This window comes from Gymnoscopelus microlampas (genome assembly GCF_963454915.1).
Source record: "Gymnoscopelus microlampas genome assembly, chromosome: 15".
Lineage (NCBI taxonomy): Eukaryota > Metazoa > Chordata > Actinopteri > Myctophiformes > Myctophidae > Gymnoscopelus > Gymnoscopelus microlampas.
Window position 1 is genome coordinate 15,618,070 of NC_139952.1, and position 15,167 is coordinate 15,633,236.

Here is a 15,167-nt window from a genome sequence, read left to right on the forward strand (position 1 = left end):
GAGACCCTCTCTCATTGGGAGGGAATTATGTGTGTGTGTGTATGTTCTTTAGTCTGCTTGCTAAGCTGGGTGTGTGTAGGTGCATGGTGCTTGGTTTACAGTATGTTTATGACGCAAGAGAGAGGTGTGTGTGTGTGTGTGTGCGTGTGCGTGTGCGTGCGTGTTAGACAGGGAGAGATTAGTGCTTTCTGTTTGGTATTCTTCTTGCCCTTTCTGAGATAGAAGGCCCTGTCATGCACTCTTCCGTTTCTAGCTCTGAATTCAACACACACGCGCACTCTCAAGGCTCTTTTCCCATGAATCTGACTCCCAACACAAAGGCTGAGGGCTCTTGACCTCCATGGCCCTTTAAAGTGGCCCCTATTACGGAGCTGTCCTCATGTTGCTGTAAAACCACTTTAAGAGGAAGATGGGCTTCGTGAGAGCTGGGTAAATACTTGATAAAGGCCCCTGGCATGGCTCCCAGTGTGTATATGTCCCTCAGGGTTCCTGTTCAAATCCCCTTTTTGTAGTTCCCTTCTTTTTCGCTGGAACACTTGACCACAGCTCTGCTTTGTTCTCATCCTGAGTTGTCCCCATCATTCTTTCAGTTTGGTCAGTGAAGTAGGGCCTTCACAGAATATTCAAATATTCAACTATCAAAACCACTATTCGACACTGACATCAAAGTCGATTATTCGCTGATATATATTTTTGAATATTCCTTTTTTTATTTTTTTTTAAGCGGTGGCTTTTCTACAGCAGAGATGCAACTGTGAGCTCTGGTGTTGGTATTCCTCCTAATTCATTCATGGTTGATTTTATTTGTTGTCAAATCATATCATACTGTACGTGACGTTGTGCCGTCACTCAATGTAAGTGGGGCGCTAAAACAGCAGCAGAACTCATGCCAGAAAGATTGTTTATTAAAAGCAGAAAAAGCATGGCTCTACGCTAAATGGTGGCAACAGTGTGTGAATACTTTTCTTTACTTACTATTGGTGAGTTTTTTACTGTAGTTTGTTTAACAAGTTAGATTGGAGACGTGTCGTGACGTCCAGGGTAGCTGCCCGCAGTACTCCTGTTGCCGAGTATATCCACAGTTTGGTAGGACACTCTTTACAGTAGCTCTTGCGGTTTTTATTCAACTTTATCTTATGGTTATCCAACAAAGGTGTAATGGTTAGGACGGCGGCATTATTAAAAACTAGAAAATGTGCTCCTTGGAGCACAATTGGAGTACTGTTCCTGATTAATCCTGTCTTACCTATTTATATTACATATTGTCACGTGTCACTTGACCAATGTTAGCTTGACCAATGGTACCTCACTTCAAAAAGCATAAGTGGCTTTTTGAAGTGACACACCTATTTATAGGATTTTATTTCGTCATGCGTCTCGCTAGCCAATCAAAAGCATTGGTGACAACATATTGTCACGTGTCACGTGAAGCCTCACCAATGTTAGCTTGGCTAGGGGGGACGGGGGACACACAGCGGGACGGGAACGAAAACATACTCTCCACCTCTGGCGGAGACAACAAACAGGTTGCCATGGAGTGAAGTTGATCTTGTATTTATAGCCTGCTGTTAGAGCATAATCAAAACGCATCATAGCCTTGTAACGACCGAAGGATGGACATAACTGTGGTTGCTGTTGAACATACAGTAGATAGGATAGGCTTGAACAATCTGAGTTATTCCAAGTTAAATAAATGTAATGAATGAGTTCGCTAGTTTCACTTGAGCCAACGGCAGCTGGTCGTGCTTGTGCCTATGTGCTTATGCTTATACTTATGCTTATGCTTATGCTTATGCTTATGCTTATGCTTATGCTTATGCTTATGCTTATCTTGTGCCTATGCTCTGTTGTAGGACGTTGTCGCATCAATCCGTGTCAATCCGTGAGGCATTGTAAATGTGTAGGTCTGCTATGATTCATGGATGCCCAGACATGCTGCTCTGGGTTTGTCCAGTCAGGACTAACACTCAGCTGCCTTGTGCTGCTTGTAAACAGCGTCTCACAGCCAATTGATGACTGCTATTTTGCCCAAAAAAATCCCTCATAATATGGGGTTGTGTTATAAAAAGGTTTGAGAACCCCTGCCCTACAGTGATGTAAATTAATTAATCACATGTGTCACACAAATGCCTCGCTGAAAGGTTTGACCATTACATTATTACATTACAGTCATTTAGCAGACGCTTTTATCCAAAGCGACTCACAATAAGACCACTCACGTTGTCATCTTGGAAGAGAGAGACCACTGCCTTCAGCATATAAGTATTTCATCATAGGATAACTTGTCCAATGTCACTTTGATTATGCATGCACATCCTGGTACAATAGCATCCCTAAGAGCCTAAAAAAAGACATTGCAGACAAAAATAAATGAGTAATTTCAATCTCCATCCAACTCAACTCCCCCCTGCTCACTTCATCAGCCTTGGGGGGCTTAGAGTGGAGGCGAGAGTCTCTCTTGTAAAAATGTGTCTGGTTCACAGGATTGTAAACAATGGTGCTCCCAAATAGTTATGCAACTACTTTTCCAGGTTCCTTAATGTTGACAAATACCTCACCAGAGGTAGCTCCACAAATGTTGTGCCAAGCAGATTTAAAACTTTTTGGGGAAAGGGCTGTTTTTCTTTTGGTGTTCTCCAGCAGTTACGAGGAATGGTTTGCCTGCAGACATCAATTCGGCGGCATTATGGTTAGCTTTAAGTCCTCTCTAAAGAAGCTGCTGAATGCCAGTTGGTCCTGATCAAAATTGTATTTATTTTATGTCTTTTAGATGAAAATGTTCTTAAAATTGCTTTTCTTGTTACGCATAATATCAATGGGACCACAGTGGAAATAAGCTCTAGGGCTTTTTTTGTGTTATCCTTTTGACTACGACTGTGCATTGTTGTTGTTTCTCTGGTCAATAAAAAAGATAATTCAGAAATGCTTTGTACTGAATTGTGGTGACCCTTACCTCTAAGATGAAAAGTGGACCCAAACCATGCCAGGGAATTGCACCCCCACAACAACTGGACCTCCTCGCTGTAGGTGTAAAGCATTCAGGCCTGTACCTTTCTCTTGGTGTACAACTACATGCAGTCAACCACTAGAGATAATAGGGTGAAGGCTGACTCATCTGACCATATCACTTTTTTCCCCATATCTCTGTAGACTAATGCCTATGGTTTTTGCACCACTGAACTTTAAAAGGTCCATTTGTCTTTGTAATGAGGGGTTTAGCACTGCAACCTCACTATAATGTCCCTCTCTATGTAGTTGTTGATAGGCCGTCCTTGCTGATAGTCTATTGACATTCTTAGTCGAAACAAATTACTCGAAATGTAGATTTAAACGCTATTGAAACTATTGAAACGCTAGCCAGTTGAACAGTCTTTTTGACTGAAGCTCCTGCCATCCATGACCCAATAATGAACCCTCTTTCATAGTCACTTACAGTGCCTTGAAAAAGTATTCACCCCCCTTGGCTGTTTACCTATTTTGTTACATTACAACCTGTAATTTAAATGTTTTTTTTAATCAGAATTGTATTTGATGAATCTGCACGAAATAGTCTTAGTTTTGCAATGAAATGAGAAATATATATATAAAAATAGGATTTAAAAAAATAAAGAACTGATAATTGGCATGTGCATATGTATTCACCCCCTTTGTTATGAAGCCCCTAAAAAGTTCTGGTGCAACCAATTACCTTCAGAAGTCACATAATTAGTGAAATGAGTCAGGGTTGGGTTATAAAAAAAACATCCAAATCTTTGATGATCCCCAGGAGCACCATCAAATCCATCATAATCAAATGAAAAGAACATGGCACCACAACAAACCTGCCAAGAGAGGGCCCCCCACCAAAACTCACGGACCGGGCAAGGAGGGCATTAATCAGAGAGGCAGCACAGAGGCCAAAGGTAACCCTGGATGAGCTGCAGAGTTCCACAGCAGAGACTGGAGTATCTGTCCATAGGACCACAATTAGCCGTACACTCCATAGAGCTGGGCTTTATGGAAGAGTGGCCAGAAGAAAGCCATTCCTTTCAGCTAAAAATAAGAAGGCACGTTTTGAGTTTGCAAAAAGGCATGCCAGAGGCTCCCAAAATGTATGGAGGAAGGTGCTCTGGTCAGATGAGACTAAAATTGAACTTTTTGGCCATCATGGAAAACGCTATGTCTGGCGCACACTCAACACATCCCATCACCCCAAGAACACCATCCCCACAGTGAAACATTGGAACTCTGCAGCTCATCCAGGGTTACATTTGGTCTCTGTGCTGCCTCTCTGATTAATGCCCTCCTTGCCCGGTCCGTGAGTTTTGGTGGGGGGCCCTCTCTTGGCAGGTTTGTTGTGGTGCCATGTTCTTTTCATTTGATTATGATGGATTTGATGGTGCTCCTGGGGATCATCAAAGATTTGGATATTTTTTTTATAACCCAACCCTGACTCATTTCACTAATTATGTGACTTCTGAAGGTAATTGGTTGCACCAGAACTTTTTAGGGGCTTCATAACAAAGGGGGTGAATACATATGCACATGCCAATTATCAGTTCTTTATTTTTAAAAATCCTATTTTATATATATATATTTCTCATTTCATTTCAAAACTAAGACTATTTCGTGCAGATTCATCAAATAAAATTCTGATTAAAAAAACATTTAAATTACAGGTTGTAATGTAACAAAATAGGTAAACAGCCAAGGGGGGTGAATACTTTTGCAAGGCACTGTAGATCCTTTCCTCTTGAATCTTGATTCAAAATCAAGTTCAGCTGGGCCTGCTCAGCATTTTTACACATGCCACAGAGCATGACGAGATGTTAATTTATTGTTAATTGTTTCTCCACTCACTCATTGAGGTTAGCCAACAACTTTGAAGTGTTATCTCTGGTGAAAGAGCCATGAAATTCCTCAATCTCTTTGTACCATTCCACACCCTGGCTCCTTTTTAAAGTTGCATGGAAAGCTCTCAACAAAAGCTAGACTCCTCTGGCAGACTTTTCAGTTTGAATGAAGTGCCATGGAACTCTGACAGCTCAGTCAAAAGGACCTGAGACTTTATAGAATATTCTCTCTTAATCCAACGGCAAGCTGTCCATATGATGTGGACGAAAGCCGAACAGATTCAGTCATTATGTATAAATCACGTCTCATCCGTTGTCTGGCTGTGAATGATCTTTTTTTCCTCCTCTCTTTTATAAAAGCCAGTCTGACTCATATACGAGCAGACTGGGACTAAGGCCAGCATGACAGAAATAACAAGCCAGCTCACAGATCACAGTGTTTAGCCGCTAATGTGTGTCATGGCCATTAGCTAGAACCACAGGGAGTTGAGGAGAGCGCTCACATTTAAAACAGTTTTTTCCACCCCTCTTTCTTTTCTCTGTCGCTCATGCTCTCTCGCCTTTTCCGTCTCACTTTACCCAGCTCAATTTCTTATTTCCCTATACTGTACATCTTAATGTCTGTCTTCATTTCTCGTTCTCTCCCCGTCTCTCCGTCTCTCTGTCCAGTCGCCAAAGACCCATTAGCTTGTATAACTATAGGCAGTGATTACTGGACTTATTCATTGTGTGATCATAGTGCTGACTTCGTCCCTTATGTCAGTTTCTCTAGCACTAACTGATTGACTCTCTCTCTCTCTCTCTCTCTCTCTCTCTCTCTCTCTCTCTCTCTCTCTCTCTCTCTCTCTCTCTCTCGTTCTTGTCAGCTTTATTTAATTCAGTCCCAAACAAGACATCTTGAAAACTACTGTCTGGATTTCCATGGAACTTGCTGAGTGCATTTATGCGCCACAGAGAATGAGCTTAAACTGTTTTGGTGACCCCATGACCTTGCCTCTAGCGCCACCCTCAGGCCAAAATGTCAACTTCGCTTACAGGAGGATATGGGGTGCTCAGGAGGTAGAGCGGAAGAGTCTTGGAATTGGAAGTTGCCCAGTTTGATCCCTGGCTTCTCATGGCTGCATTTCGAAGCATCCTTGAGCAAGACACTTGCGTTGGTGTGTGAAAGGCACTATCCTATATTAAAATTGACTAATGGGAGGGTGACCACGGCCACGTTACTCTGACTCAGAACAAACCTGATATGCCCATATATAGACAATTAGCCATGTCACTATGACACGGTGCCCCCACCGAGTCGCTCGGGTATGTGGTTGTCCAGAACCGCCCATCCAACCGATATGTCCATATATAGGCATATATGGATATAGAGGTTGTCCAGAACCACGATCCAACCGATATGCCCATATATGAGCGTGCCAATATACAGGGTATAGCCATAAACTGATGACATCAGGGATCTCCATATATGGTCATAAAAGGGACAAGGACTGACAGATACAGAGATCTCCATATATAGGCATAAAAGGTACACAGACAGACGGGTACAACGGGTGCTCTGACAAAGTCCCCAACACTATGACTCAGACATATCGGATTGTCTGTGTGACGTAGGTGTGAGGGCCGCAAGGAGCACCGCAGCTTATAGAGGCTGCTAGCAGGGATTTTAGACTCTTAGTCTTGTTTTCTTCCTATTGCTGTCATTATCTTCTTGTTTATGCCTCCATTTTTCTCCCCCCCCCCCCCCGTCTCTGTCCCCATTTCTTTCCATCCATATGCCCTCTTTGACTCTTAATAGTTGTGTAAAAAGCTCTATGTTATCAGCTTGCCACAGTGCCAGGCTCCTGGCTCTCAGTGGTGTTAAAAACAATAATGCTAATAGTGTTTAGTCAAGGGCCTTTCAAAGTGTATTGCAGCTTCTCTGTGCTCTGGAACCAAGGTACTGACGTCTCCTCCTTCAAACTTGGGGCTGTATTCTTCATAATTAAACATATCCAACACGTTTTCAGTGAGCCTTGTCAACTCCCGACAGTCTTCATTATAGTCATTGATGTGCTGTAGAGTATGTTGCACTTGGAGTATCGTTAATGTAAGGTGATGATGGCAAAAACTTGGAAAATAGAGCACAGGTGGTAAAAACAACAAACAAAAAAACACATTTGCCCTTGAGTTAACAGAGCGAAGATGTTCATACCAATCGCATTGCAAAGTAAAACACAATTTAACTCCTGATGTTACTGCAGATATCTGACAAATTCTAGATTGATTTTATGTGTTAATAAAAGTTTTACTTAATACTTGCTTCATACTTTTGAGTTGTACTGTAATAGACAATGATCAATATAATTGAGGGGTACTCAACCAGATTCATAGCAGCTTGGGGATAAATGAGCTGTTTCAGACGTCAAGACTGTGATGTATAGTGTACACCTGAATTTCTCTCCGGGGATCAATAAAGGTTTATCTTATCTTAGTAGTCTTTCTAACCACCCTGACACTCAAACACAGAAGCAGATACCCATGTATTCAAAGCACGGCGATATTTATTTACTTCATATTAAAATGCCTTCATGTTTGCGTTGCATTATAGTCACAGCCAGCATTCAGAACCTTTCATGGAGCTGTCCGAGATTCTGAAACATACATTTGGCATTCTCCTGCAGCTTGCTATCATTTTCCCTGTCCATGGTGCTGAACTGGAGGTCAATGAGTAGGTTATATAAGGGCATCTTTTTCTTGTCTGACAGCTTGTTTCCAGAGCGCTGATCTGTTTTAATCCGGCCTCTGTTATCATGTGTTTTATTTCTCTCTTAAAGCCCAGAGGATGTTGCAAAGCTTTTTGTCCACGCCTCTGCTTAATTCCTCAACAGATGGTATTAGTGCTGTTATTATCAAAAGACACTTCCACAGCGGATTTTTTGTAGTCCCTCTAAACTTGTCTCTTTTTGGATTATCACAAATCCAAAATATCAGGCTGGAGCGTCATTGCTTGGAATGTTCTTTTGATTTTCTTTCTGCTGATATAGAGGGTATTGACCAAACATTTGGGTTTATGTAGAAAGGGTCAGTGGCTTCTGTTTCTTATAAGATTTATGCTTGTTTATGCGCGGCACACAAGGAGACATGACGGGAAGTTGGATTATTGCTCATTTCAAATGACAATAACAAAAGCAAAAGAACATATGTTATGTCACCTCAATTCACCTGTGACCTAACGCTTGTCTCTCTCTCTCTCTCTCTCTCTCTCTCTGTTACAGTGGTGCTGCTGAATTCTAAAGAGACTCAGGCGGAGCTGGGCTGGACGTCCTATCCCCCCAATGGGGTGAGTGTACCTCCTTTTTTCAATCTCTTTGATACAATTCCAATTTTCTTAATGAAACAATTCAGTGCACCATGATGAAATCTCTAATTTCATAACGATCTAATTTACTATGATGAATCCATTCCAATACAACATAATTTAAAACAAATGCATTGAAATCACAAATATGACTGGAGGAACTGATTTGCCTAGTTCTCAGCACGTTTATTTTCAAGTGCCTTATTTCATTACATTTTATTTTGCCCAAAAGTCATGAATTGTAATTTATACTAACATTCCAAATTGATGCAGTTGAATTGCCATTTTTGCACACTTTGCAGTGTGTGTGTGTGTGTGTGTGTGTGTGTGTGTGTGTGTGTGTGTGTGTGTGTGTGTGTGTGTGTGTGTGTGTGTGTGTGTGTGTGTGTGTGTGTGTGTGTGTGTGTGTGTGTGTGTGTGTGTGTGTGTGTGGCCCACATCTTTGATGGTTGTTTCCACCAACCTCTATTTTTTGTGTTCGTTTGTCTTGCTTACAGTCGTATTATCTCTCACTCCCCATCTCGGCTCTAGCACTCACTTTCAGCCTCTGTTACTCTCTCTGTCTTCATCCCTCTATCTCGTTCTCTCGCTATCTCACTCTGCTCACTCTCTCTTCATCCTTCCCCCTCTTCTTCTTTTCTTCTCCCCCCCCCCCCCCCCCCCCATTTCTGTCTCTGCAGTCCAGGGCTCATCATTATCACTAATCGATGAGGCTAATCCTGCCTAGGATACTGCAGTGTTCAACTAGCCACACAGACCTGCTGCCACAGATAAATTGTCCCCCTCCCACCAATCGATTTGGCTTGTAAAAACCCTATGCGCTAAGTTATGACTGCAAGATAAATGCCGTAGCAGGGACCCTTTAAGGAATCGGCCAGTGTCACGGCAGTTATTCATCCACTTTTCACCTGGAGTTCGCATACTCACACACAAGACTCAAATCATGCTCGTTGACTCACAGAAAGACATGCACGCACACACACGCGCACACACACACACACACACACACACACACACACACACACACACACACACACACACACACACACATACACATACACATACACATACATACTTAGACACGCACATACATGTATGCTCATACACACACAACAAATGCACTTCTTTATTGGCTGTTGAGGTAATGTATAGCATTAGTAGAATTGATGGGACGCATGCCAACACACACACACACACACACACACACACACACACACACACACACACACACACACACACACACACACACACACACACACACACACACACACACACACACACACACACACACACACACATAGGTGGTTATTATGAATTGATGCTCTATGGAGGTGGTGGTGGGACCACATGCAAAGCTGTAAATCCAGGATTAATGGACTTGTCTGATTCACACACAGGGTCCATGAGAGTTAGCCAAGAAAAAGCACACTGCATCCACCTTCATTTAGTCACTTTGATAATGGTGTAGTTTATCACCTCAGCATCACAAATAATCTATTCTCGCTGTCTACAGTCTCTCTCTCTCTCTGTGTGTGTGTGTGTGTGTGTGTGTGTGTGTGTGTGTGTGTGTGTGTGTGTGTGTGTGTGTGTGTGTGTGTGTGTGTGTGTGTGTGTGTGTGTGTGTGTGTGTGTGTGTGTGTGTGTGAGAGAGAGACATGGGGCTCTCTGTCACTCTCAATGTGTTTGTTTGATATATGTTTGTCTGAAATTCTTTGCATTGAATTTTAAGTCATTTCAGTTCATCTCAATAATTCAAATGCTGATCTTTGTTCTTAGTCATTCAGCCATCGGTAGATGACATGAATTCCAAATGATTTGGCATAATTTTAAAGCCACATGAACCCTAGTATCCTTATTTTGGGGCAAACACATAGCCAAGATAGTAGATTTGCGACACGCTGTGAGCTTGTAGTTTTGACAGGGAAAAAAGGGGACCATGTATCCCGGTGGGGGACCACGGGTAACTTAAATATATAGGATTTAAATGGTGAACAATGTTTTCCCTGAAAGAAAATAGAAATACACACACACACCGCAGCCTGTCATGTCCAGCAGCCTTCCTCAGCAGGGGAACGTGCACGTATTGATCCCCAATAGTCCAATAAACCCCCTTTTATTCTGCATGTTGAGATTACTCTGTTTGCTCAACACATTGGCATGAAGAATCCTAATCAATACCACCGCCTAATGATCAATAGATTCTGGTTCTGTCAATTACAGCTATCAGAATGACATTTCACTTGATAGATTTACACAGACGGAATTGCTGGATTGACGCCACGTTCATGTTGGCCACTTTGAAATTGCTGTTGAACTTGGCTTTCTTTGCAGAAGGCTCAACCCTATGATTACTGCAGCTTTTTCTAAACAATTCCTTCTGGGCTAGGAGAGCTGAGCAGCAACAGTGCAGTAAACAAAGTAGGACTAGAGCTTAGAAAGTAGGACTCCACTTCAACTACAATTGGTATTATGTTTCTTTGCCGAGGGTAAAAAAGGGAGAGAAAATCAACCCATTTAAAAATTCTGTTCTGGGTCTAACACCCCTGTGATTCGAAACCATGTCTCCCGCGTGGTAAGGGACGCTAAAGCCAAATATCTTAACCACTAATCTAAGAGGAATTCTCCCTTGGCCAGGGGGATATTAGACTTTTGGTCTTCATGCAGAGGCTCTGCTATATGGGCATGATATACTAGGAATGCATTTTGTGAAAATAGGTGAACATTTGGCAAAAATAGCAGTGACACACGTCACATTGCGGCTCATTGTGAGCTTGCAAATCGTCTAAGTATAGACCCCTGAGGTACCACAGTCAACAAAGTATATAGGGTTTAAGTTGTTAAAGTTCCACTCATACTGTGCGCATAACAATGGTACTTAATTAGTTGTTGTCTCTGATGTCCTGAGACAATGAGTGTTATGTTCTCTATTCACCCACGCTCCCACACATCAGATTTACAGCGCTTCATGAAACTGTTAGCCTGTAATAACCTGCTTTTTTCTGTCTAGTCGTCTCTTTTTTCCATTAGCATTGTGTCTAATTGTCTCTGTTCCTGCTCTCTCCCTCCCTCCCTTATACCTTTTTTCACCCGCCGTCCTTTCCCCTTGACCCCTACCAGTGGGAGGAGATCAGCGGTGTGGATGAGAAGTACAAGCCCATCCGGACATACCAGGTGTGCAACGTGATGGAGCCCACCCAGCAGAACAACTGGCTGCAGACGGGCTGGGTGGCCCGGCGCGGTGGCCAGCGTATCTTCGTGGAGCTGCAGTTCACGCTGCGTGACTGTAACAGCATCCCCGGCGTGGCGGGCACCTGCAAGGAGACCTTCAACCTGCTATACGTGGAGACGGACCGCGACCTGGGCGGCGTCACGCGGGAGGATCGCTACACCAAAATCGACACCATCGCCGCCGACGAGAGCTTCACGCAGGGCGACCTCGGCGAGCGGAAGATGAAGCTCAACACGGAGGTGCGCGAGATCGGCCACCTCAACCGCAAAGGCTTCCACCTGGCCTTCCAGGACGTTGGCGCCTGCGTGGCCCTGGTGGCCGTGCGCGTGTACTACAAGCGCTGCCTCGCCACGGTGCAGAACCTGGCCGTGTTCCCCGACACGGTGGCCGAGGCGGCCTTCGCCACACTCGTGGAGGTGCGCGGCGCCTGCGTCAACAACTCGGAGGTGGACACCGACAGCCCTCCCAGGATGCACTGCAGCGCTGAGGGCGAGTGGCTGGTGCCCATCGGGAAGTGCAGCTGCAGCGCCGGATATGAGGAGGGACACAGCAGCTGTGAAGGTAAGAGATGGATGGCAGATAGATGGAGGGGTAGATCAATGGACAGAACTGGCATAATATATATATATATATATATATATATATATAAAAGGATGGCAACCGCTGTGGAAGTACTGTAGGAGGGAGGGAGAAGAAAGGTCTAGATGGCAGAAGGGAGGAAAGGGTGGAGGACTGGAAACAGGTGCAGAGCAGCTGTGTAGGTAGGTAGGAGAAGGGAGGAGGTTTGGGGATTGATTTGATTTATTTTGGACTCAAAGCAGGCGTTCATGTTAAATTTATCCTTACTTTTGCGTATTTGCGCCCCGAGGAGGATGGCGCACGGAAGCAGAACTTTATTTTCCAACGTGGTCCTTGAGACGGGAGGAGCATAAGGATGCAGGAAGGAAAAAGGAAGAGGCACAAACATCTGGTAGATAAATATAGCGACATAGATGGAGAAGAAAGGGTAGGTAGACAGAGAGACAGATGCCGGAGGGAAGGTGAGGAACCGGGACGCAGGATGCTACGCAGGCCGGGAAGAGTGTGAAGATGCAGAGAACATAAAGGGTGGGAGGGATAACAGAGCGACGGTGGGGAGAGACAGGCAGATGGGAAGTCAACTGAAATGAACTGCAATGGAAATCGTTGCTGGCAGAAACCTTGTGTCTCCATATTTACATTTTGATGTCTTTTCATAAATTAGTTAAGAGGGTTATGCAAAAGTAATAAAACAATAAAGTATTAAAATAAAAAAGCTCACAACACATCACGATGAGACGCGTTGTGAGCTTGTAGAACATCTTCTTTAGCTACTTTTGAAAGAGGCTACGTTGTCTGTGGGTTTTATGAATATTTAACCAAGTATTAACAAGAGCTTGTGATTAGTAACTGCATTGGAACATTTTTGAAGTAACCGTATTGAACATACAAGGTTTCTGCCCGACAACGACAAAATGCAACAGGCATTGAGACACGGACGTCGGGACAAAAGAGCAAGTCAAAATAAAACTGGGGAAAGTGCTTCTTTGTCTGTGACACGGCTCCGTCTTTGTCACTTCGGCGGCGCTTTTGTCGCTCATTGAAAAGCGCCGAATATGAGAAGCTTTTTCGCAAATGCCATTTCTTTGTTATATGTTTGCATCCCGGGAAGTGCTATCACACGTGGCACCATGTGAGCGGGTTGCACGCCAGCCTCCTGACTGAGCAGCCTGAATTGCTCTCTCTGTGTGCCTCGTGTCTGTGAGAGAGAGAGACTGAGTAGGGCTAATGCCCCCTGTTTGGCTGTCCCCTCCATTGTGTTGTAACACCAATGCCTCGTGACTCACAACTCACATTGTTGGTGGGACTGGATGAACCACACACGACACGCACGCACACAGAACCTTGTTATTGTTCAAGAATACTGCTGGCAATTTGCCTTTTTTTGCCATTCATAATGTATACAGTACTTTCATATTTTGTTCTTTGTTTGACTTGACCACGTGTTGGCAGTTATGGTTTATGTTGTTGTTGAAACCAGATGTAAAAATCCTATCCTAGTTGACACTGTGCCACATATGGAGGTCTGTGGCACTGGTTCTCAACACGGGGTCCGTGGACCTTGAGGCAGTTCCAGGCGGCACCCAGCAAAATGATAGATAGTTGGGAAGCAAATGGAAAATGATGGGTCTATAATTCCAAAAGTATACAAATGAACCCTTACGGATATGTAACACGCACAAAGCGACACTGCCATATTGGGCACAATAATTTATGCTTCGTCGTACACCGGTGTCGTAAACCGAACATAGACAATCTATGTTTTTGGTACTCCAAAAAAACGAACCATCTATGTTGGATCGACTGATCAGTGACGTCAGGTTTGACACGTGGCATCTTGTGCTGCTGCTGCTGCTGCTGCAGTGCCTCGCCATGTGGGTGTGTGTGTTCGTATGCAGTAGAACAGACTGCACTGTGTGGTGTAATGCTGGGGGGGACATCATCAGGTGGGGGTGGGAAGGGTGTTAGCATGCTGACTTAACTGTTTCTGGCTTCCTGCTGGTAAATTATTGTAATGGATGGTCGTCATTGCAAATGAGCATCTGTGTTACAAATTCACTTCTGTCAGATGATTTTCTTGGTGCTGATGTTGGTGCTGTGTGTGTGTGTGTGTGTGTGTGTGTGTGTGTGTGTGTGTGTGTGTGTGTGTGTGTGTGTGTGTGTGTGTGTGTGTGTGTGTGTGTGTGTGTGTGTGTGTGTGTGTGTGTGTGTGTGTGTGTGTGTGTGTGTGTGTGTGTGTGCGCGTGTGTGTGCATTTGTGTAGGTATGTGCCTTTTTCAAAGGGGGTGAACCAATTATATAGACCCATGTATAGGTGCTGGCTGAGAATGGCTCAGCCAGCAAATGCATGTGGACAGCAGCGCCTTGAGTCTTGTAAGGCATTGCCAGAGCAGGCCGCTAGGCGAGCAAGTGCCCACACCAAATAGCCGATGGCCTTGTTGGCACTTGAATCAAAACGGGTGCTCCCTTCACGTCAGTCACAGCGATGGAGCCGTGTTTTGTGGTTGTGTAATAGCTTGGCTTTGGAATCGCATGCACGCATATCAACCTGCGTCTGTACGAAAATGTGAATAAAAAGGATGGGTTTAGAGAGAAGGGGTTGGTCACAGATGAAGACAAAAATATATTGTTCATCAGAGTTTAATCTAAGTTGACACTTATTGACCATGTGTTATGCCTTTGTGGCCGCACAATGACGCTGTGATCTTTACATGTCAACTCATTGACAGACCGAAATAGGTGGATGAGGGTGGGTTTCTGAAATTGAATTGGCAATGGGATTGGAGACGAGACAAAGAGATGCTTACAGGATAAGGACACAGCAGACACACACAGGAGAAGAGACACGGGCCTACTGTTGAAAAAGGAGCCGACGGGCTATTAGAGGAGGAATATAGGAATATAATATAACAAGGGTAGAGGGAGATGGAGGGATAGTTGGGCAGTGGAGAAGATAGCTTAAGGTGCATACCGAGCAGCAAGAGATAAGGGGGTGCACTGGGATCGGGAAGGGAAAGACAAAGGGGGACAGATAAGCGCATGGTACTCTCAGATAGAGACAATGATAAAGGAAAAAGACAGAGGCATGTAGGCACAAACAAAGACTTGGAGACGTGAGTGATTTACCTGGTGTTGAATGCACAGACAGACAGACAGACAGACAGACAGACAGACAGACAGACAGACA

General features: G+C 44.0%; 1 protein-coding gene across 1 annotated transcript in view; it reads left to right on the forward strand.

The window, feature by feature from the left end:
- Nucleotides 1-15,167, forward strand: part of epha10 (EPH receptor A10) — a gene marked incomplete at both ends in the record, with an annotated part of 192,236 nt that overhangs the window by 40,561 nt on the left and 136,508 nt on the right. Inside the window, 2 exons of the mRNA XM_084080360.1 lie at nucleotides 8,090-8,154; nucleotides 11,290-11,962. Of these exons, the coding sequence (XP_083936486.1) occupies nucleotides 8,090-8,154; nucleotides 11,290-11,962 (738 nt within the window). The remainder of the gene's footprint in view (nucleotides 1-8,089; nucleotides 8,155-11,289; nucleotides 11,963-15,167) is intronic.